The sequence below is a fragment of the Cornus florida genome, unplaced genomic scaffold (genome assembly GCF_030987335.1).
Source record: "Cornus florida cultivar Cherokee Brave unplaced genomic scaffold, ASM3098733v1 CherokeeBrave_3.0.0_Hap2_Chr09, whole genome shotgun sequence".
Taxonomy (NCBI): Eukaryota; Viridiplantae; Streptophyta; class Magnoliopsida; order Cornales; family Cornaceae; genus Cornus; species Cornus florida.
The window spans coordinates 67,476,921-67,501,785 of NW_026775579.1; the positions used below are offsets into that span (position 1 = coordinate 67,476,921).

Consider the following 24,865-nt stretch of genomic DNA (forward strand, 5'->3'; position numbering starts at 1 on the left):
AAACTTGCTTTTAGGTTTCGGTTTAAAACCTAAACCACCGTCTATGAGTTCTGGCAACCCCAAGACTGTTCTCCTTCTCTGACCACTGTTCTCTTCCTGTGTTATTTCTTGGTTCAACCCACGAGCAACTCCCTGTATAAATTTTCTTGCCTCTCTATTTCTCTCTGCCTCATAGTACGTGAATAGGGTTCTAAAACCCTGGGCCAACGCATAACTCATGTATATATAGGCTTCTATAAAACCTAACCATAATTCCAACCTAACTATAAGTCAGCAACCATAATTACATAAACATAAAACCCTACTACATATGACACATACAAATTACCAACCAATGTAATCCACCTAAGCATACACAGAATCTAACAAATACATTATATAAACTACTAAATATTACACATCAATTAAATCACCAATAATTAAATAATCAAATTAAAAACAATTAAACAAGTAATTTAAAATAAATAAATAATTACAACTAAACACATAGCCAAATAATCACATTTAAATGCATATAAAACAAATAATCAATTAAAATGCACATAAAATAAATAATTAAATTCCAATTATATCCTTTTGAGAATTAAGGGTATTACACCTACGTGGCCGAATTAAAATTTATTTTAAGGGTGAAAACACAAATGCCTTGAAAATATTAAACAATATAGGTTAATATTCCTTACAATGATAATAGATTAATGATGCTTTCTGTGGTAAATGTACTCAATATAGGTCAATATTCCTTGCATCACTTTATTTGAAATAAATAACAAAACTGATAACAAGAAGCCAACAAATACAACTATCTTCAAATACAAAATAGCTGTTTCAACAACTTATAACCTAGAATCTGTAGCTTGTCTCTGCAACTTCAGTTCAGAAACAACCTCAAGCAGAAGTTTTTTTACAGGTGAATACTCCTCAGTAGCACTAACACCAGCAACAGAACTATCTATAGGATTACACCATTCCCAAAAATTACATGTTTGATTTTCGATCACAAGTATAATACAACTTTCCTTTGTTGTGATTTTTTTCATTCTCTGTAACCTTCACTATAGCAAAATTCCCACAACGACAAATCTTATTCGTATACTGTATATAACTTCTGCACCTGCCTCTACCTTTACAATTATTTATGCTTGATTGAGACATCAGTTTGCATATAAATATAAGAGAGGAAGAGAGGAAGATATTCTACTAAACTACAGCTATTTCCTATTTATAGAGGTTCCAACCATGACCATTGGAGATTTCAGGGGCAATCTGGGCATTAATATGGACTTTATGAGTAATCTGGTCATTAAAATTGGTTTATATGCTAAGCCAAACATAACCATTAATGTTTGTAGCCAAACAGAACCATTTAGGGGCAATATGGTTATTAAAACGTAATTTTTTGCTGATGTCGGCAAAAAGTGTTTCTGACCAGCTTTGACCGTTGACCGAGGGGGGAGATTGATGTGTGTCAGAAAAAGTAAGTGGTCTGACTGAATTTTTGCAAATATGAGGGGTCTCCTTAAATATTGGACAAACCACAAGAAGTGTAACTGAATTCAACCTAAAGTCATAATAGCCCAAGAATTAGGTCGGCTGGTCCTAACCCTACTAAGTTGAAAATATAGGGCTAAAAAATTTTTGCTTAGGGATCGAGCCGTCAAACCCGAAATTTTAGTGTGCTATATCGCATATCTTGTCAACCTTGCCCTTTTTTAGAAAAATAAAAATTATGACTTGGCTTTTGAAAAATAGCTTTTGCTTTTCAAGCCCAAAAGCCATTTGGGAGACACGACTATTTTGGAATTAACGCCAACTAAAGTAACTAGTTAGAGTAATGATAGTTACACTGAAGCCATACACTGAATTGTTAGGCAGAATGATGTGACAGTCCAACTATATCGCATTTTTTTTTCCTCTTATTCGACACGATCTACAACAATTCCAAATGTTTTGACGACCTATAACAAGCTTTTGATGATTTGCAGAATACCTCTGATAAATCAAGTATATATATATATATATCAATCTCCCTGTATATGTATATGTTGCTGCAAAAAAAAAAAAATTTAAGAGTTCAACACCAATGTCAATCCATTGAATAGAGATTGATTCAAACGACTAGTATTGATCAAACAATTCCATCTATATAAATATATATACATATATATATAAATATATATACATATATATTTGATTTACCAGATGTACTCAATAATTTCAAATCGTCAAAAAGTTACAAATCGTCAAAAGTTTGTTGTAGATTGCCAAAACATTTGGAGTTGTTGCAATTCACGTCGAAGAGGAGGAAAAAAAAAAAAAAAAGAAAAAAAAAAGAAAAAACAGAAGATGATGATGATGAGGAAACTTCGTCTGAGAAATTGGGGGCAGCAAAGATGTTTTTGAAATTAAGGATGGGATGGTGAACAATAAAAGTGAATAAGTAAATTAGTAAAAAATCACATTCTCTGCGAGTTGGACTGACACATCATTCTGCCCAACAAATCGATGCATGACTTCGGTGTAACTATCATTACTCTACTAGTTATAATTGATTTAGTGGTTCCTCTAAAATTAAGGAATCTGATCCTATTTTATACATATTTTTTTTACTACATTAAAAATGTAGTATTACGGAAAATCATTAAATCAAAGATTTAACTAGAAAAATATTTTATGTTGTTACAGCTCAATGTAATATATTGCCTAGGGAAAAAAAAATAAAAATAAAAATAAAAAAAATAAAAAATAAAAAATAAAAAAATGAGTTTTGCATTTTATAAGTTTTGCATTCTCAAAGTAAATGTGTAGCATGAGTTTTTATATATGTTGTATGGTTATATATATACATATTTTGTATACTATGATACGATGCATCTCCCAAAACATTCTATTTTGTACTCAATATAATTTGAGACCCAAGACAAAAAAAAATTAAAAGTGAAAATTGTTTTATAAAAGCTTAGTTATAAAAGATCCATTTTAAATAATTGTATTTTTTTTAATAAGTAAATAATTGTATTTTTCTAAAAACAATTTTCTATTTTATGAATTTTTAAAAATTATTTTCTGACAAATCAAGCAGACTTTTAATAACTTGTAGAAAAAACAATATATTAGTGTGGAGTCCAAACATTGTAATTGGTAGTTTTGGCATTATTTTTTTTTAAATAGTTGACTTTGAACTTTTTAAACAGCCAATTAATAAAGAAGGGTAGTTTTAGTATTATATTTTTTTTATTCGTTGACTTTTATGCTTGGACAAAGTTAACCAAACTTAAGGAAGATTTAGGCTTTTTTTTTTTTTTTTTAGTTTAATTTGTAAGTAATAAAGACAATCTTGAAGATGTGTCTGATCATTTACTCAATCCAATTTTAGATCAGTAAAGTCCAAAAATAAATAAATAAGGCAGATTTAGGCTTTTTTTTTTTTTTTTTTTTTTTTTTTTTTTTTGTTCTATTAGTTTAATTTGTAAGTAACAAAGACAATCTTGAAGATGTGTCTGATCATTTAACTCAATCCAATTTTAGATCAGTAAAGTCCAGAAAAAAAAAATAAGGCCCCATCACGATTTGCTTGCGCAGAGTACAATTAGGATAGCAAAATTTTAGTTCCGCTGCCGGGATTCGAACCCGGAATTTCACATGCCTTTGAAATTTTCATTGTGCTACGGCGGATTTCATGTTATTTGAGTCAAATTATATATATATATATCTCAGCCCCTAACCAAGCTCTCTCTATTAAAAAATAGGCCAAGGCACACCTATTTTAACAGTCAGTTACATATTTTGTTTTGTCTTCTAAACTTAAAAAAAAAAAAAAAAAAAAAAAAAAAAAAAAAAAAAAACCATGTATTGTTTGGCATAATTTGATCAACTCAGCAAATTTGATCAACTTAATGTTAGAATTTGTGAATGAAAATTGTTTCATTAGTCATCAAGTGATGCCTTCAACTGAACATGCATGATCACTGATTGATTGTGGAACAAAAAGCTGCAACGAAAAATCAATAGACATAGCCTATTTAATGTGAACCATTGCAACCTATTACAGTGAGTATGTTTGGTGAATAACATTGTGTCCAGTGATAAAGAAAAGCATATAAATGGTTGCGTACATAAAGAGACACACCCAATTCGAAAAGGCGCTTCTACTTCTGTAAATGCCCCATTGGAATGCCACAATTCAATTATTCAATTCATTTTCTTCACGATTTGCTTGCGCAGAGTACAATTAGGATAGCAAAATTTTAGTTCCGCTGCCGGGATTCGAACCCGGAATTTCACATGCCTTTGAAATTTTCATTGTGCTACAGCGGATTTCATGTTATTTGAGTCAAATTATATATATATATATATCTCAGCCCCTAACCAAGCTCTCTCTATTAAAAAATAGGCCAAGGCACACCTATTTTAACAGTCAGTTACATATTTTGTTTTGTCTTCTAAACTTAAAAAAAAAAAAAAAAACCATGTATTGTTTGGCATAATTTGATCATCTCAGCAAATTTGATCAACTTAATGTTAGAATTTGTGAATGAAAATTGTTTCATTAGTCATCAAGTGATGCCTTCAACTGAACATGCATGATCACTGATTGATTGTGGAACAAAAAGCTGCAACGAAAAATCAATAGACATAGCCTATTTAATGTGAACCATTGCAACCTATTACAGTGAGTATGTTTGGTGAATAACATTGTGTCCAGTGATAAAGAAAAGCATATAAATGGTTGCGTACATAAAGAGACACACCCAATTCGAAAAGGCGCTTCTACTTCTGTAAATGCCCCATTGGAATGCCACAATTCAATTATTCAATTCATTTTCTTCTCTTTCCCTCTCTAGACTTGAACACAACCCAAGTGGATTCAAACCATAGGTCAAGTGGTCCGAGCCATTTAGGCCATAATCCAATTTCATTGAGCCATATTAAGATTGGTCCGAACCATTTGGTTCGGATTGCACCAAATTTAATATTTATATAGTATAATGTATTTTTGAGTCAAAAGAGTATTCACAAAGGAGGTTCGCCGCATCCACGAGTTTGTAGTGCTGTTATTGATGGATGCAAACCGTTGCATCCTAGGAGATAAAGGTCACAGAGTCCGTCAGCACCATATGGGACGTAAATTGTCTTAAGAATATAGTATTCAATACTAACCTCGGTCCAGTTCTTTATTTATTATTATTATTTTATTATTTTAATTTGTATGTTTAATTAATATCGAGTTACATATTGAATTAATTATTTTTTTAGCATATTATTAATTATCTTATGGCATATTAATTTAAGATTAGTTAAAAATTTGTATTATATTTTTTTCAATTCTAAATTTAAGGTGCCGTTTTGGTGCTGTCAAACGTGACATTAAGATTTTTTTCTTTTCTTTTGCCAACAAACTTGTTATCTGGCATTGACACTAGGTTGGCTATCTACTTTCATCTCCCTTGTTGAGTAGTTCTTTTTGTTACTTTTACTTTCATCTCCCTTGTTAAGTAGTTCTTTTTGTTACTTCGGATATAAATTTAAGGAAAATGATATTTGGATGGATGATTTTGGCAGATTTGTTAGGCAGAAAGATGTGGCTGTTCACGTGATTGTCCTATTGTACGTCCCTTAATTTCTCTCTCCTCTCTCTTCTCTCTTCTTTCTCTTTCTAACAAACCCATTTTTTCCATATCGGTTGGGTTGGCGAGGACGAAGACGGAATGGACCGGTAAGTAATGATGGTGCAAAGAGCACGGAACGGTGGTGCAGCGGCGGTGACGGACCGTCAAGCAGGGCGATGCAGAGATGGACGGCGAAGGGTGGGATGACAGTGAGATAGATGGCGAGGATGAAGACGGGTTCGGATGTGGAGAACTCGGCCGGTGGAGTGCTTGGCTGTAGATGGCTCGGCCGTGAGTTTGCAGCTTCAGATGATGGCGGCCGACGAGCAAGGATAAGCACAACGGTGATATCATTTCTAATATCATGGCTGTGAACTGCGACTTCGGATTATGGCGACCAAAGAGGATTTCGGCGGTTGTTCACCGTAGTTTGATGGTTTTTTTTTTTTTTTTTTTCTGTTTTTTTTTAGTTCTTTTCAGAACTCTTGCATCAATACTATACTTATATATATATATAAAGAAAATTGAAAACTAGAGAAAACGAATTTTTTTTTCAAACAGTGATGGGTAAAAATAAAAAAAATTGAAAACAAAAATCGGTGGTGATGGATTTGCAGTTCTTCGGATAAGGTTTTGGGTTGATTGTGGTGATGGTTTTGGGTTTTGTTTGGTTGGTTGTGGTTTGTATGAGGAAAATTGGCTTGGTCCAGAAGGTGATTGTGGTGTGGTGATGGGAGGTTGTGGGTTGCCCTTGGTGATGATGAAGGTTTGGGTTTGCTGTAGAGATGGGTAAATGGTTTGCAATCTTGCAGAGACGGTAAAATCGATGTCAGGTCCTCAACTGAGGAGAGAAGAAGCAAGACAGGTTTTTTTTTTTTTTTTTTTTTTTTTTTTTTTTTTTTTTTTTGCGCCAGGTGGATTGCCATATAAATTTTGCCAAAGCAATCGGCTGAAATGATCGATCCCTCTATCACGACCCTAAATTTAATAGGGAGTTGCTTTCTATATTGTTGGCAATAACGTTAATTTATTTTCTTGGATTTGGGAAATTTGAACATGATTTCTCCACCACAGAAGTGAAATTTTGTTTTTTCACGTCCATTAAACAGGATAGACCAACTAAATAATGCAAAATAAAAGTGATTGAATAGAAGCATTCATCTTAGCCTCTTGTCATATTATCATTGTTTATTTAAAAATTAAAAAAAAACACTGTTGCATTAATTGGTTCAAAACAAGTTTATTACCACCGACTCCGATGAAGTAGATATATATTTTGCAGAGTTCTTAACCTAAACCTTATTTTCTGGAGCACAGGGTTGTTTAGAAAAGTTCTTGGGAGGGAATGCAATTGGAGCAAATGTAGAAGAATTGTGATATCCTTTGAGCCGTCGGATTTGATTTGATTGGTGGATTAGCCCGATAACATCCATTGATTGTTATTGCTCCATTAGATTTCATGAATAGAATAGCCAAAACTTTGTACAAGTTTGCTTGTAAAATTTGGTCTGTTCAACTTGAAATTTAATTTCGACCGATTTCTCATATCAGGTATTACACTAAGAAAGGTTTTGTAGCTCTTTCTATTACTTGTTGAACTGAAAAATTTTAATCCAATTTTCACAAGATGGCCTTGCTAGGAGCTCCTATATCTACATGCCTATATAACAGTGCAGATTAAGTCACGCTATTGCAAGAAGCACCTGCAGAGGGCAGACACCTTCATTCGTGATACTGCTAGCATTGACGCACAAAATTATAAAGCTTGAAACAAAAAGAAATGTTCAATTAAACTCATTTGAAATGAGACAACCAGCTGGAAAATTAATCCATGTTTTTCAGAGTAGTACACCATATGGATACAAGAAAAAAGGAAGAAGAAGTGAATATCTGGTGCAAAAGAGTACCTACTTACCAGCCATGCTATGCCCCCAAGTCTTTTGCTTTCGACGAAGCCTTGTTAACCACAAATAATTCGCCAACTTCATCTGAATGAGGGAGTAAATATTTCTCAAAGAACTTCTTATCAGTCATCCTGCATACAGTTGCCAAACTCGGCTTTTTAAGAAGCAAATTCCTGCTTTCCAATACCTCCAGAACTCTTAACCGTGGCTTAAGCCTATTCTCAACACTGTAACCAAGTAATTCTGCGTTATTAACAACAAATGAGATGTCACATTTGCCCATGCTAAGGAAAAGATGGGTTATCGCCTTAATTTTCCTCTCTGATTTAGCAAAAACCAGAGGCTGTCTCCTAAAAACTGACAAAATGTCATCTTCCGAAAACCCCAAACTCTTAAAGACCTCCAATTTCAACTCCCAATTCTCTCTAGTCATCGAACTAATAGCCCGAATTGCATGAAGAAACATCTTAGACTTCCCGTCAATGCCCATCTCATTAACCCTTTTGACATATTCTCTAATACTCGTAGGTTTATGCAAGAAATATCTTGGGCAATAACAGACATGTTGGGATATTTGCGATGAACTAATACCACAACTCTTCAAAAATTCAATATTGGGTATCATAGTTTTCGCCAAATCATACCTCAAAAACAACCCAGATCTCTTTAAAACCCTAGGCACGTCCATATTCGAACCCAAAACATTCTTCAATGCTAGAATTGACGGGCCAAGCCGATTATCAACGCTAGTGGTTAAAATCCATGGGTGAGACGAAACAATTTCCACAATGTCACTAGAAGAAAAACCCATGTCTTGAAAAAACTTGAATTTGGGTTTGATGGTGCGCTCGAGATTTGCGTAGAGAACTTTAGGCATCCGTTTGATGACTTGCTCGAGATGGGTATCCGAAAAACCAAATTCCTCGAGAAATGAAAGAATCCAATCGGTCTTTTCAGGGCTTTTCAGATACTTAACGACGGAAGACACTTTCGAAGCAGTTTCAGGAGAAAATTTGTGTCTAGCAAGCAAGTAATCGGCCACCGCAATGGGGGTTTTTGGAGAGGAAGAGAAGAAGAGGAGAGAGAAAAGAGAGATTGGGGTTTTGTTGAGATGTGAAGAATTCTTGAGAGAGAGTGAGATGAGACTTTTGCAGATGTATATAGTCATTTCTTGAAGATACACACAGACATATAATGTGCTATCAATCAAAGCGAAGAGTGTAGAGATGAGTACTTGCCTGTAAAGTGTGGAGCTTCGTAGATTTGCAGTGATTCGATTATCTCCCTCTATCACACACGCTCTCTCTTTATCTGGTTCTCTGAGAGTGTTTGAATGATGAACAGTGTGCCATAAACCTAGTTCTTCCTCTTTTCAACTAGAGGTTTAGGGCATTAAAACCCCAAATCGACGGTCCAAGCCCAAGAATTAGGTGGGCTGGTACACAACCTATCTCAAGCTCTAAAACGGCACAAAGCTGGAACAGTACAGCAAAAAATTTCCAATACCAATGGATCTCATTTAATTTTTATGGCATATATAAGTATGAGATCTTGTGTCAGCCCATGACTCTATTAACTACGCTTAAGAGTAACTATTTTCAAAATATAACATGTAAGTTTAAAATAGACTCTTCAATAGCATGTCAAATAATTGTCAAAATAAAACTTTACAAAATATTATGTCAAATATAACACATATAGCTATTGCCAAATCTGCTATTGCTCTTTTCCTTCTCTCTTCTCTCTTGCATGGACTGTCAATTTGGTGTTGTAATTGTGTGTATATATATGTCAGTGTTGTATGTATATATATATATGTATATGTCTGTTGTGTGTATATATATATGTCTGTGTTTTTATTTATTTATTTTTAATAAGACAAATAAGCTAAATAAAATACAAACACTCAAAAAAAAAAAAAAAAAAAAATAGTTGTTGAAAATTGTAGTTGGAAATGGTAATTGAAAAATAATGATTGTTGTGTCAAAACATAGCATTTTGGATGAAATGTATCATTGGAGTAGAATTGCTAAAATATAACATTTTGACACTATAACCCCTCTCAAAATATAAATTTGACATGCAAAAATGACATTTTGCATTAGAGATGGCTAACAAACTTATTGCATGAACATTTTAATAGTCAAGCTACATATTTTAATATTTTGTTTTTCTTCTAAATAATTGTGTTACGTTATGTTAGAGATTGTTTTTGTTAGATTTTTCATTTTTCATGTTTGGCAATATTAATTGTTTTGTGATAGGCTACATTTAGTTCAAACTCGGACTCTAGGATATATTAAAAGCTTATTATTTACTAATGCCGTTGTAAAGGCGGATTCAGAAAATTGTCAATGGAGTGAGTTACTCAAGCCCACCAAAGCCTACCCCTAAATACGCTCTTGGTCATTGTTTGATCTAATTAAATTGTTTGTCAAACTAAACCAAACCAACCACTCTCTATTACTCATGTATTTTAAATTGAGTATTCTTACTCACATTTTATATTCCAGTTTTCTATTTTATAAATTTTTTAAAATTATTTTCTACCTTTAATAACTTGTAAAAAATATACATATATTTGTGTCCAGAGTTGGGCACAAACAGCTTATGCCTAGTAGGTGCCACACAAAAGTAATAAAGGGATGCGAAACTGTATGGTATGCTGTCGTTCAATTCAATCCAATAAGAAGCTCCCTCTTAACTTAATGACATTGAAAAGTACATGTTATGTACACTCATACATCAATTAAAAACACATGTCCATTTCCGGTCATAATTTCCATAACACGCTTACATATCATGTAAATTTATTGCAATAAATATTTTTTTAAAAAAAATTATGGCAATAAACATAAATACTTATAATATCAATTTAAATATATAATACAATAATTCGTATGGTAACAATAATTTATTTATGACCATTTCATTTTTTATATTTAAACTCAAATTTGTTTATTATATTATTTTTGGGCTCATATGCATGCATGACAGACTCTGTTAAGTTAAGTCCAAACAACCAAATTTTTAATTCAAGGGTGCAATCAAGGGTCACATTCTCCAAAATAACTTTGAAGATCTCCTAAAACATGATATGGTTTCTGATTTTGATAGAATTATTTTCAGAATTACAAGTTTTAAGAGAATTTTACAAGAACAAAAAAGGCAATTGAAACATTAAATTTTATAAAAAGTCTTGGTTATTATTTTCCAAAAGGCTTGGATTGCAGTGGTGACTATCCCAGTTACAATTGCATCTGTTGAGAGAAACTTTTCAAAGTTGAAGTTAATCAAATATTTCCGATATGACAAGAGACTGAATGAATTGACTATAATAGCATCTATTAAAAAAGATGTGTTAGAGAAACTTGATTGGAAAATTTTAATTGATAATTTTCCAGCTCAAAATGCCAAGATGAATTTTGATTTTTATGACTAAATTGTGTTGAATATTTTCTTTTAATTTTTTTTTTATATAAACGTACTTTTTATAAAGCACCAAGACCGAATTTTTTTGTGTGTGTTTTCCAACATTAATATATTTTACATGTTTATCGACTCATTTTAATGTAAATTAATTTCAGAACACAAAAAACTGTCATCGTAAAATTGTAAGAGAACGGGTGCCAACAGCCAGTTCTCCAACACCACCAGGTCTCAAGTTCCCGCACAATCCCCTACTGCTGGCTCTGGAGCATATACCATATCAATTTCCTTTCTAGTTCCTTTAGTGCGGTGGTTGCTTCATTGCTCTGTATCTTTATATAATAAGCTATGAGTCGAATTTGATTAAGGTTTTGTTTTTACATCCACGGGAGGAGGGAGAGTTTTCTTTTTCATGGTAGCCCCTCCCTCTCTAGAGCTCCTCAATAAATAAGAATACAATTCTTGATCATCAAGTAGCAGAACTGTTAACTGTTACTAATAATGAAGAAAGTAGTAGAAAAATAGTAGATTTAGACAGGAAGCAGCGTATAAGAAACCAAATTCGAGACACAACCTCAGGTGGGGAAGACTAGGGCAAGCTCGGTGCTGTAGGACGTCGTAAAGTTCCTCCACCAAACTGTAGTACAGAATCATTCCCAAAGATCTCGATCAATGCAGGCATATGCCATAGTTGCATTCAATGTACATTGCCTTGCCAACATTTCGATTAGGCACACCTTCCGTTCTAAGCAATTTTAACATCAATTTTCACTCATAACAAAGCATCGAAAAAGATCAAAGAAACACAATTTTCAACATTACAAGTATGAAAATTTGCTTCTACATAAAAGTATTGTTCTTGAAAAAAATAAGGTAGGCTCAAGTAGACATATTGTTAAAGGAATTAAAATTGAAACACACTACATCTTTCAGAGTAGATGGTTGCATCAATGGTGCAAATAAATGCAAACTATGTTCTACAATAACTTATAATGGTGCAAATAAATGCAAGTATTACGCGAAATGGAAAGAAGAAAGAAATCTCAACCTTGCAAGTATTATGAAACCAAATACTTATAACTGGGGTTAGTCCAATAACATCCATTGATTGTTCTTGCTCCATTTGATGCTAAGGGATGCAATAGAAATGAATCAATTATGCCAACTAAAAGATCACTACTTCTACCAAGAACGGTAAAAATATATGCCAACTAAATTTATTTGTGTTTATTTATTATTATACTCTGATTAGGTTTGCTGTGACAATCCACGTATCATAGAAGGGAATTTATAATGAAAAGGTTATGTAAATAGATATATAATTACAAACATGGTTGTGGATATGTGTTAAGAGGGCCTCGTACTGAATGAGATATATAATGATGGGTATGCAACACTACTCACTAGTTTAGGCTTTTGGGTCACGCCCTAACTCACATAAATTCTTCTAAAGATGTGTCACTTTCATGTTCTGCCTAACTCACATAATTCTTCTAAACATGTGTCACTTTCATGTTCTGCAAATGCATACTAGGCCCTTGTGGTCCGAGACAAGCCAATTAACAACTTAGAATCCGTGAAATTAGGCAACTTAAATGCTTGGCTGTGTCATTACATATGCTTCATTTCTTAAAGTTATATTTGTTCTGTTTTGATATATTTGGTTGAATGAAAGATTAGCTAAAATTTTGCACACTTTATTTGTGAAATTAGGTTCAACTTGCAATTCTTTTTAGGGTCAAGTGCAAAAAACCCCTAGGTTTTGTGCACAAATAGTCCCTCCTTTGGAAAATGTGCATTTCGGTCCATAAAATTTTAAAAAAATGCAAATAAACCCCTCTGACCAATTTTTGATCAAAATTGACATAAAAGAAATTTAAAAACCCTAATTTGCCCTTTTTCTTCCAATTATGCTTTTTTTTTTTTTTTTTTTTGATCAATTGGGTTCACTCATTTAACAATGGGTCTTCCCCATTTTTTTTATTTTTTTAATATTACATAAATTTTTGCACACATGTTTTTTTTACTTTCTATTGGGCCACCTAACCATCAGGGTTAAAAGACATGTGTCCTAGTCTAAAATGGTAATTTTACCTTACTTTATTTTTTTAATATTATTTCATTTTACTGGCAAGAGGGTATTATAGTCTTTTATGTAGACGGGGTATTTGCACCAAATTAAAAGTAGAGGGGTGTTCTATACCACACAGGGACTTTTTTGCACTATATCGATAGTACAAGGTTTTTTTTGCACTTAACCCATTCTTTTTATTACCACCACCACGGCACCACCTTGAAATTCAATTTCAACCAATTTTTCACATCAAAATATTCACTTAAAAAGGGGTTTTGTAACATTTGCTGTGTGAGGAGGTTCTCTAGTCTCCCTTTTGTCGGATTTATCCTACTGCTGAACTAATAAGAAGAAGCACCTTATTTCCCAAATCATGGTTATAATGGTAGATCCTTACAGACATACATGACTACTGTTAGTACCAATGTACATGATAAACAAAACTTATAATAGCATACAATTCTACACAATGACAAAATTATATGTGAAGAATAAGATAGCACGGCCATTATCATTGCAATACCTATCAGGATTATTCAACATGATACCTCAATTGAAAATTTGAAAAAAGAAAAAAGAAGAAAGTTAAATTAAGGATATATTTCAACACATTTGAAATTATACAGCCAGCTGGAAAATTAATCTATCTTTTTCTCAGTAGTACACCAAGTGGATGGTAGAAAATAGTACCTACTTACCTGCCATGCTATGCCGCCAAATATTAAATCATTTAGTCCCAAAAGATGTGATGATCTTAAGCACATATTTCTGCTTTCATCGAGGGCTTGTTAACCACAAATAATTGGCCAACTTCATTTGAATATGGTAGTACATATTTCTCAAAGAACTTCTTATCAGTGATCTTGCATACATTTGCCAAACTCGGCTTTTTAAGAAGTAAATTCCTGCTTTCCAATACCTCCAGAACTCTTAACCGTGGCTTAAGCCTATTCTCAACACTGCAACCAAGTAATTCTGGGTTATTAACAACAAATGAGATATCACATTTGCCCGTGCTAAGGAAAAGCTGAGTTATCGCCTTAATTTTCCTCTCTGATTTAGCAAAAACCAGAGGTTGTCTCCTAAAAACTGACAAAATGTCATCTTCCGAAAACCCCAAACTCTTAAAGACCTTTAATTTCAACTCCCAATTCTCTCTAGTCATCGAACTAATAGCCCGAATTGCATGAAGAAACATCTTAGACTTCCCGTCAATGCCCATCTCATTAACCCTTTTGACATATTCTCTAATACTCGTAGGTTTATGCAAGAAATATCTTGGGTAATAACAGACATGTTGGGATATTTGCGATGAACTAATACCACAACTCTTCAAAAATTCAATATTGGGTATCATAGTTTTCGCCAAATCATACCTCAAAAACAACCCAGATCTCTTTAAAACCCTAGGCACGTCCATATTCGAACCCAAAACATTCTTCAATGCTAAAACTGACGGGCGAAGCCGATTATCAACGCTAGTAGTTAAAATCCATGGGTGAGACGAAACAACTTCCACAACGTCGCTAGAAGAAAAACCCAAGTCTTGAAAAAACTTGAATTTGGGTTTGATGGTGCGCTCAAGATTTGCAGAGAGAACTTGAGGCATGCGTTTGATGACAAGCTCGAGATGGGTATCCGAAAAACCACTTTCCTGGAGAAATGAGAGAATCGAATCGGTCTTTTCAGGCGTTTTCAGAAGCAATTTCAGGGGAAAATTTGTAGAGGAAGAGACTCTCGAAGCAATTTCAGGAGAAAATTTGTGTCTCTCAATCAAGTAATCAGCCACAGCATTGGGGCTTTTTGGAGAGGAAGAGAAGAAGAGAAGAGAGAAAAGAGAGATTGGGGTTTTGTTGAGATGTGAAAAATTCTTGAGAGAGAGTGAGATGAGACTTCTGCAGATGTATATGGTCATTTCTTGAAGATACACACAGACATATAATGTGCTATCAATCAAAGCAAAGAGTGTAGAGATGAGTACTTGCCTGTAAAGTGTGGAGCTTCATAGATTTGCAGTGATTCGATTTTCTCTCTGTCTCACACTCTCTCTCTCTCTCTCTGGTTCTCTGAGAGTGTTTGAATGATAAACAGTGTGCCCTAAACCTAGTTCTTCAGCCTTTCAACTGGAGGTTTAGGGCATTAAAACCCCAAATCGACAGTCCAAGCCCAAGAGTTAGGTGGGCTGGTATACAACCTATCTCAAGCTCTAAAACGGCCCAAAGTTGAAACAGTATATCAAAAAAATTCCAATGGATATCATTTTATGACATATATAAGTATGAGATTCTCTGTCAGCCCATAACTCTTATAACTACGACATTCTAATAGTCAAGCTACATATTTTAATACTCCGTATTTTGGTGGTCTTCTAAATAATTGTGTTACGTTACGTTAGAGATTGTTTTTGTTAGAAACCAAACCGACCACTCTCGTATTACTCAAGTATTTTAAATCGAGTATTCTTACTCACATTTTATATTCCATTTTTTATTCACTGTGTACTTAAAAAAAAAAAATCTACGAAACCTACTATGTTCATCTGGTTAGCTACAGTTAGTTAAGTATTGCTGTTTGATTGAGAATTATTTCATACTCGATTTCAATTAATACAATTTTTAATTAATGAGTAAGATGATTATGAAAGATCCAACTCAAAATTTATATAATGAATCAAATTTTCTTTAATTTTAAATTCAATGTGTCACATTCGAAACTCCAGAACAAAACTTAATTTTCTTTCCAAAAACAATAGAGGGAAGATGGCATAATAGTACCATACATGATGCTATTGATATTACAAAAGGAACACATTTAACATATAAGCTATAGCATTATTTGGACCGGAAAAAAATTGAAAAATAAATGGAAAGAGCATATGAATATCAAATTTCTTGATTATTTGTTTTTCTTCTTGATCTTCTCTTTCTCTTTCTCTTTTCCCTTCCGTTTCCGTTCTTCCTGTTTTTTCTTCTCTTTCTCTTGTGCTTGTTTCTTCTTCTCTTTTTCTTTCTCTTCTTTCCTTATCCTCTCTTCCTTTTCCTTCCTCTCATTTTCTTCTCTTTTCCTTTTCTCTTTCTCTTTCGCCTTCCTCTCTTCTTCCTTCCTCTCCTTCTCCCTTTCCTTCTCTTTCTTCCTCTTCTTTATCTCCTTCAATTCTTCTTTTGTCAATTCTCTTTTGATTTTCAAACACATTTTGCATCAGAAATCTGCATCTCTCTTTGTTTTGGCTTATTAATATAAAGTCCAGCTTTTGGTTCTGTTTGATAAATCCGCCTTTGAAATCCAATGCTTCTTGTTCTTACTCCTTTGCCGTCTAATGGAGTGGCAGCATTTGCATTTGATACTAGTTTTAGTTTTTAGAATATTTATATTTTTTGCCAACATTGCGACACATGAACCTCACACCCCCTCTCTCACAGTTGTCTTCCCATGTCGACAAGCCCGGTTTTAGTTTTTAATTCCGGTATGGGATTCTCCTCCATTGATGGACCTACTTGTCACAATTTTGACAATGTTTAATGTGATAACGCAAAGAAAAACACATTGTCGTCCCAACTTCAAAGAAGCCAAGACAACAGTAATGGAGCCCACACCCCTTTGTCTCAATTTGCTTGTTAGAAGTTTAGACCACAACCCTCTGTTCTATTATGTTCAGAGGCGTAAGTTCCACAACTCGTTCACCAAAACGCGGATGGTCTTCGGGAAGGCCATCCGGTATGGTCTTGAAGCAAAATGCAGGATGGAGAAGGGAGCGAGATTGGAATTTGCTGTGGCGTTGGAGGCGACTGTGGTAGTACTCGGAGATGAGCATGGTGACATGGAGGTCATGAAGGCAGAGAAGCTGGGTGGATTTGCTGGAAAAAATGCTCATCTTTGATCCAAACAGGCGCGTTACAGGTATATTGTAATCCTAGTCTGCTTTTGAGTTCTGCCTTCACATAATTTAGTTGCAATGAGCAGTACCATTTATTGTCATGAAACAACCATTTCCAAAAGCCAGAAAACAAAAGGAGGAAATGAAAAATTAAAGGGAAAGGAATAGAACACCCCAAAAAAAAAAAAACATGAGTAAGCAAATCTTCCATTGGACTTGCCTGAAGTGAACCGGCATATCCTAAAGCTGAAAACCAAACTGATCTAGCAGTTTGAGAAGCCGGCCAAGGAGTTCCATCACGCATAACTTGAATTCAGTTCCACCAAATACGCCATACGCCTACTGTGAACAACACTTTGATTGGCCTTTGCTGTTGATTAACCCCTTTAGATGGTCCATTTTGTTAGAATCTCTCACACAGTTATGACAAACAGGGGTCACAAATAAAAACCCTAGCTTGAAGATTACAGAGAAAAGGGAGTTTATTCTGCAACCGAAGGCAACTAGTGAAACAAGCAGCAGGCCTACCCCTATTCGATCCAAACCAGCCCCGACCAGTCATTTCCGGACTTTCCTTCTGCAAACCTTCCAGAATGATTAAAAATTCACAGCGCCAGGTTTCCATTTCACCCTATCCTCCCCATTAGTTATTTGAATCTTGGAAATGTCTTGCCACAGATCATCAACTTATGGATCCATCCAAAAAGCGGCTCTGATAATGATCGTCCAACCCAATCCAACACATAAAATTGACGATAGTATGAATCAAATCTAACGTCATTCGTCTCCTCCTCTCTCCCTCTATACACGTATATATATACACACCTATGTCCTCCCACAATAGCAGAAGAGCTGCAATGAAACAAGATTGCAGTTTTATACTACTGCCATGTTCTTGGCCTTAACCATCAACACTCTCAATTGAACTACGCAACACGAACTCTGTGGCAATTAGTAATTTATTCTATGGATATTTCTAAATTCATCATCCTAATGTATGAAAAATTGATCAAATCCCAATACAGTCAAGAACCTGATGCTAGCTTCAAATCAAGTAATAGTGGCTTTGAGTACAATGATGGGTTGAGCGATATACAGACCTTGGTCCTTCTCTATCAATCAATTCTATTATACAATTTTGCACCCCGTCAGTACACATCCCCATAGTGGGAAACACATCATTAATTTATTGATCAATCTATGCAAAGTTGATGCTGACTCAGCCACTTTCATCTTTTAAATGAGTAGTCATCTTATCTAACAAGATCAATTTTATAATTAGTCTAAAGTAGATTATTATTATTATTATTTTCAGGACTTGTCCATTTTGTTTTCAGCTGTTTATAATGTAGGAGGAGATTATGTCTTGATCTAGGAAAGCTGAAATTAAACAAGAGATAACAACAGATTTCTGATGCCAAATTCATTTTATTTCACTAACTTCAATAATTCACATAACAAATACAAGTAAATAAAGGAGACAAAACAGTAACGCTTTATATTAATATTGTTTTATCAGTCATTACAGTCTATTCAACCTAATGAACAGACACTTTCTGGAAAACCTTTATCTGGTGAACAGGAAAATGTATAAAGCAAGAACAAGGAAAACAAAAACCCCTTCAAGGGTATGAGACTACTGAAAGATACACACATATGAGTAGGAATTTTCCCGAGTCACCACAGACTACACAGTGAGGTTACATTCGTGTTGTATCGAAACTAAAAAGTGCCATAGTTTAGTTTGAGGAAGAACCTTATCAGAACTTGTGCGCGCCTTTTCTTGTGGATTAGCACTCCGCACTCCACTTGACAGCCTTTATGACAATCCCACCAGTTACTACTCAACTACACCAAAGCCCTCCTTTTTTCCTACATTATATATATGTTCTCTGTCACACTAACACTATATGCCTCACTCTCTCAGTGGCTACTTGTTTTTCCATTTCGCATCTCAAACCTCTTCTGTCGATTTCGGTGAACAGGTTAGCACGGCGTCTGCCACAGTGAGGAAGATCTTGTCCTCACCAATCACATTGGTAAAATCAGATGCGTGTAGCTTGTCAATCACCACTGGCCCTGGATTTGCCAGAACAAGCTGCACAACAACGCAAAGACTTTTGTAAGGTAACTTTTCTAAATCGTTTCTAATTCTGTATATGGTCCTGTCATGTACATATTTATTAAATAAAAAATAAAAAAATTGATAACATAAGAAATAGAGGTCAGTAATTTAGGAACCTTAATATCTCTCTTTTGGAGACTCCTGTGTAACTCTTCCAAGGCATGGATGCCACTGGTGTCAATATCAGTAACGGCTGGAAGGAACACAAAAAGCAATTAGCATATGCTTCTAAGTACAGGCAAGCATAGTAAAAGCATGCTTGAAAATAGGAATATGGCGTTTGCGAACTGGGTAAACAGTACTTACGTGACATCTCAACAATCAAAAATTGAATATTAGGTTTGTATGCAGCTTTTAATTGCTCTTCTTCGTCAGTCAACCATCTCAATATCCTGCAGTATAGTTAATTTTTAGACTAAAGCCAGTTGAACTTTAACCAACTCAAAAAGACCCTAGCTAGTATCTCCACCACAATTCTCAAAAGAGTGAGCTTTCTAGGTGGAGGCAAGACTATTTTCAATAGATATCATTTCACAAATTGTACGAAAATCAAAGCAAAAAAGAAAAGTTAGAAAAACATCCTTACCTCTCCTTGATATAGTTGGAGTTAGAAAAGTAGATTGCAGAATCAACTCTCACAATCAAAATGCCCGGAACCTTAGATGCTTCTGGATATTGTAGGATGTTCCTGTAAACAGTTGTCCTGGGAATCCTCCCAAGAAGAGCTGTCCTTGGCCTTGTAACTTGTAGGAGGATTTTAGCAAAGGATATTGCAACCTATCATAACAAACAGGGGAAGCACATCCAATTCAATTAGGCTAATCGCTTTCAGTCGACAAAAGTAATTTATGAAGATCAGTAAATACACCAATTCTTACCGCAATCAAGAGACCTATCTCAACAGAGACAAAAATCACACCAAGAAAGGCTCCCATGCAGGCAACAAAATCAAATTTATCTATCTTCCATATCAAAATTGTTGCCTCGTAGTCGATTAGGCCAAGGACTGCAGATATAATGATGGCAGCAAGAATGGCATTTGGGGTATACTTAAATAGGGGTGTGATGAATAATAAGGTTAGGAATACAATAAAGGACATCACAATGTTAGAAACTGCAGTTTGGCAGCCAGCCATGTAATTAACTGCCGAGCGAGAGAAGGAACCTGCAAGTGATGAGCAGATATTATCAATAATCGTAAGGACATATTATAATTTTTGTTTGAAATTTCTTACGCATGCTCCCATTCATTTGTGACTACCAGAAAAAGGTTTAAATGATAAATACCCATTGGTTTGATTAAATATTATTTCTTATAATTTCAAATTTATTAATTTATAGAAGTAGACATTGATATATCTCTATGCTTCCTTCCTACCTGTTGCCACATAGCAAGATGTCATCGAGCCAACAATATTCATTGTTCCTAGTGCCACCATTTCTTTGTTTCCGTCCAGCTGATAATCCTTCATGGAAGCAAATGTTCTTCCAATTGCCACAGCTTCCTGATAAAATTTTACCATTCCACAAAAAAGGAGGGGGAAAAAAGAAAAGAAAAAGTGATTTAAATACAGGAGATAACAAACAAAAATCTCTTCATAACATCAGATGGAGTGCAAATCCGACTCACCGTTAATGCTATCATACCAGCCACGACACCAATCTTAAAACCTTTTATAACATATTTTCCAGAGAAATATATTTCATTCACTGATGAAGGATTAATTCCTTTCTCTATATGCTTCACCTGTGATCATCAGTAAAAATATTAGTTCAGGAGTTCAGAATATAGGAAAAGGTAAGTCATAAGATTTTAGTACTTACAATTTGAACACCTTGCTTGTCTGCACGAGTGATATATACAAAAAAGGTGGACAGTATAACAGAGATCAATGGAGCAATTGCAGGTACCCAAAAAAATTTCTTGTTCTTCTTTCCCTGTTTATTATTAAATCATGTGAGAGTTGGAATCCAGATATGTTTTGCAATTCTACAGAAATTTAATATAAATAGGGTCTTACAATGAATTTCGCAAATAGAAGAAATGCCAAAAAGACCACTCCAATTACTATAGTCTGCCAGTTCCACTGCAAAATATTGTACATATATTTGACTTTAGTAACACATAACTGAACACATTGGTAGAAAAGGGCATGGGCATGTAGACGTGTCTACCAAGATATTGTAGCCCTAATCGTGTGTGAGAGAGAGAGAGAGAGCTTACTCCATGATGCACAGAACCCCACACTGATTTCATTACAGAAACAATATCAGTTTTCTTTGTGAAATTCGTGATTCCAAGAAAACCTTTGAGCTGTTGGAGAGCGATTGTAATGGCAGCTCCACCCATGAATCCAACAATGGCAGCATGGGATAGGAAGTCAATTAAGAAACCCAATCTGGTATCAAAAACCCAAACCACCATCAGAATATGATAGGTGAAAAATGTAAAACATAAGAGGAACAATAGTTGATGATATAACTTCTGTCTGACATTTTGAGGATCAAAGTAGAGGCATGTCCTTTATTACCTAAAAAACCCAAGGGTGGCCTGGGTGATCCCGGCAAAGAAAGTAGCTGTAAATGCAAGTCGCCGATATTCAGCTGCATTTGTAGTGGGATCAATCTCATTCTCAAGCAAAGTCCCCAACAAGAGAGACACCACAGCCACCGGCCCTATGGCTATATCGCGTGAACTACCCATGAAGGCATAAATCAATGGTGGAACAAAGCTGGAGTCTGTAGAAAAAAAAAGAAAAATTCTCAGCCAAAAAAAAAAAAAAAAAAAAAAAAGTAATTAATAAATCTAAAAGAGGTGTTATAAGGCAATCCGGTACTTGTTGATTAGTATGAGAACTTACACAACCCATACTGGGGAGCCAAATTCGCAAGCTTTGCATACCCGATATCCTGTTTTACAAGTTAATGAATTGTTAGAAATGTTTAAATGTGAAAACTGAAAAGTTAATGTGTTTTCTTGTACATATTCAAGTATTTCTTAGAGAAACCTACCTGAGGAATGCAGAGACTTGCAATGGTGAGTCCTGCAATGAGATCCCCTCTAAATTTTGTTAAATTATAACCTCGCCCCCATTCAAGAATGGGGAAAATGGTCTGCATGCCTAGGGTGAATTTTCGAGACCGTGATTGATCCTTGAAGGCACGTAGAGGATCATCAGCGAAGAATGTTTCCTTCACAGTGGCCGTGAACTCCTTCAAGAGGCTTTGCTTAGGGGGGACTCCCACCTTGTGAATTCCAGGAAAACTTTGTGTTCGATGTTGAGAGGATGACAAGCTTCTAATGTCCATCTCTTTCATTTGCAGGCCCTTATCAGTGGGATCACCCATTGTAAAAAGGACTAGTAATTCACCTGTAATGTGAAAAATGGAAATTGTTGTGATCAGAAAAGAACACAATGCTCATTTCAAGTGTAATTTTGTAATAGAGCAAAAGATTATAATCCTACATTAAGAAATTAATACAAACATTGTTAGTTTCTTTTAAAAAAAAAAAAAAAAAATCAAACCCCCTAAATTTGAAGCATTAATGCTCCATAATCCTTGAAGGATTGTAGTTCTTTTTTTTCTTTTTCTTTTTTCTTTTTTGCCCTTGTGGCCGAGGAAAATCATATTCATCACGAAAAGCTGATTATAATTGGAATTCAAAAGTAACAATATACTATAATGAAAACCATAGTCAATGAAAAACAATCTAACCTCTACAACGTGAAGGGAATGAAGTGAAAGGAGGGTTAATTGACTAATGCTTCAAGTGCGCAAAGGCGTCTTGAACATTGAAGGAGATTGGGAAGCTCTTGCTTTTATACATTCCCAGACAAGTTACAGGTCAAACTGTCCAAGCAGGAAGAGATGATTAACAACAGCACTCACTAATGAACCTGGATATCTTTGATGTCATATACACGGTTGACAAACAATTGCATAGATTAAAAATTATGACTAAATGAAACATGGATTATTCAATAACCATTCATTGGTGTAAGCTACCTTTTCAACATTGTTGTGCACAAGACCAAAACAGAGTTTGAGGCGGTGTTGACTTCATAGGACAGGTGACATGTATGTGCATGAGTTATAAAATAAGCCGCCAAACAACCTATTTCCTATTCAACTTCTTTTGTTGTGTGTTCCTTATTATAACTAATTATAAAATGTTCAAGATTGAGAATCTAGAACTAGTAATGGTGCTATCGATCAAGTGTTCTGAATCGACAAAGTAATAGTGGAAAGAAACTTTGTCCATCAAAAGTGGCCATCAGAAAGAGCATTTTCAGTTTTGAGCTATATTATATGGAGTTATGGACTCATGAACATACATTGGTGCAGGTGTATGTCACACATATCCCATTCAAATATCTTTAACATGTCATTATGCATTGGGAGAAAGAGGAGAGTCCACATAACACACGTTTTTCCGGGGAGATTGTGTATGAAACTCCAAATCATGTTTAGTGTCTTGTTAATGACCTCTACTATTGGTAATGGTTCGATTTTACCTGAATTCTACAGAGACCACAAAACAAGAAAATGTTTTAATGTTATGTTTGAAAGCATAAAATGGAAGCCCTAGATTTGGCATCGATGAAATTCAATTTAAACTTCAAACTAAATTTCTTCCGATTCTAAATCCCATGCACGATTTAGTGTGCACACGAGGTCGATAAATTTGCATCTAAAAAACTTCACACAAAAATGACAATATTTTCTCTGCAAGTAGAAAATCGAGAGTTGGAGTCCGATATATATATATATATATATATATACAAGGGCTGTGTGAGTTTTTCAGAAACCCTAAAAGCCAAGTTGACTTCATCAATAAAAAAAACACTAATACATAATCAGTATACGCTATGATAATGTATAGTATTTGTCTTCACATACATACATAGTCCCAAAAAACTAAACTCTAAAAGAAGTAAAATAATCAAAATGTACCCAAAAAAAAAAAAAATTCAAACAGTTGCTCCATCTAATCACCACTGACAGGGTACCATGACATTGAGAATTCACAAGAAAAATCCACACCAAGAAATTTATTCAACTTTTCCATAAGTGGGTGTCTCACAATTTGAACAACTTTTTCATAGAATAAAGAAAAAAACAAAAAACAAAAAGCAGAATCCAAATCTCACCTCCTTCATACGCAATGCATGAATGCCATTGATAGTGGAAGGTAACTACGAGGAAAAAGTCCCTCTTTTCACGATCCAAACTTTAGGCCATACACACTGTGGAAAATGAAACAAAAAAGAATAAACAAAAGCAATGAGTTGTGTGAGAATTTTTTAAAAAAAGTTCAATCATAAACTAGAAGAGGAAAAAGGTCTGATTGTCAACACCTTTCCTTTTCGTTGGATGGTCCTCTTCTTTTTCGAATATAAAATAATGATATATATATACACACACGCACACGCAAACAATCTGTGTTATATACTTCCATGGAAGAAACCTGTCCAGATTCAATGTATCAGAAATATTTTAGGCCCTTTTGGCCCTTTTATGGTGTTCTTCTCACAAATGTAAATCTTATGTTGTGATATCTAACTAATACGCATGGTAATGATAAAATGAAAGTCAACTTATGATAATTGTCGTGGCATTTTTTTTTTTTTTTTTTTTTTTTTTTGGTGATGTTTGATAAATAATTACAATAATAATAAGAAAATTTCGTATTAAAATTTATTTACAATAAATTACACAAATTAGTCATACTTGCATAATTAATTTGAGAATCACAGCTCATTAAACTATTACTCCATCAATTATCATGAAGTAAATTTCACATTACATAAAACAAATTAATTAGGTGGCCAAAGAAAGAAAAAGACA

General features: G+C 34.4%; 3 protein-coding genes across 7 annotated transcripts; all 3 read right to left on the minus strand.

Annotated features, from left to right (window-relative positions):
* Positions 1-7,532: 7,532 nt before the first annotated feature.
* On the minus strand, positions 7,533-8,681 carry LOC132272763 (transcription termination factor MTERF5, chloroplastic-like). Its single transcript, XM_059773856.1, has one exon. It carries the CDS (start codon positions 8,679-8,681, stop codon positions 7,533-7,535), a length of 1,149 nt encoding a protein of 382 aa, XP_059629839.1.
* A 5,089-nt stretch (positions 8,682-13,770) lies between these two features.
* LOC132272764 (transcription termination factor MTERF6, chloroplastic/mitochondrial-like) lies at positions 13,771-14,931 on the minus strand. Its single transcript, XM_059773857.1, has one exon. It carries the CDS (start codon positions 14,929-14,931, stop codon positions 13,771-13,773), a length of 1,161 nt encoding a protein of 386 aa, XP_059629840.1.
* Positions 14,932-18,362: 3,431 nt separating this feature from the next.
* Positions 18,363-24,442, minus strand: LOC132274216 (sulfate transporter 1.3-like). Of its 5 annotated transcripts, XM_059775443.1 has the most exons (16): positions 24,376-24,442; positions 24,169-24,264; positions 22,733-22,867; positions 22,028-22,386; positions 21,877-21,925; positions 21,547-21,754; positions 21,240-21,414; positions 21,037-21,102; positions 20,840-20,953; positions 20,646-20,762; positions 20,394-20,520; positions 19,894-20,180; positions 19,602-19,792; positions 19,322-19,407; positions 19,132-19,208; positions 18,363-18,988 (listed from the first exon to the last, which is right to left on the minus strand). In XM_059775443.1, the coding sequence occupies exons 4-16, from the start codon at positions 22,361-22,363 to the stop codon at positions 18,845-18,847; spliced, it is 1,977 nt and encodes a 658-aa protein (XP_059631426.1). In that variant the 5' UTR covers positions 22,364-22,386; positions 22,733-22,867; positions 24,169-24,264; positions 24,376-24,442; the 3' UTR covers positions 18,363-18,844. The 5 variants fall into 5 exon arrangements, with proteins under 5 accessions (XP_059631426.1, XP_059631427.1, XP_059631423.1 ...); XM_059775444.1 differs by lacking the exon at positions 22,733-22,867; XM_059775440.1 differs by lacking the exon at positions 24,376-24,442 and having other exon boundaries at positions 24,169-24,317.
* Between the last annotated feature and the right edge of the window lie 423 nt (positions 24,443-24,865).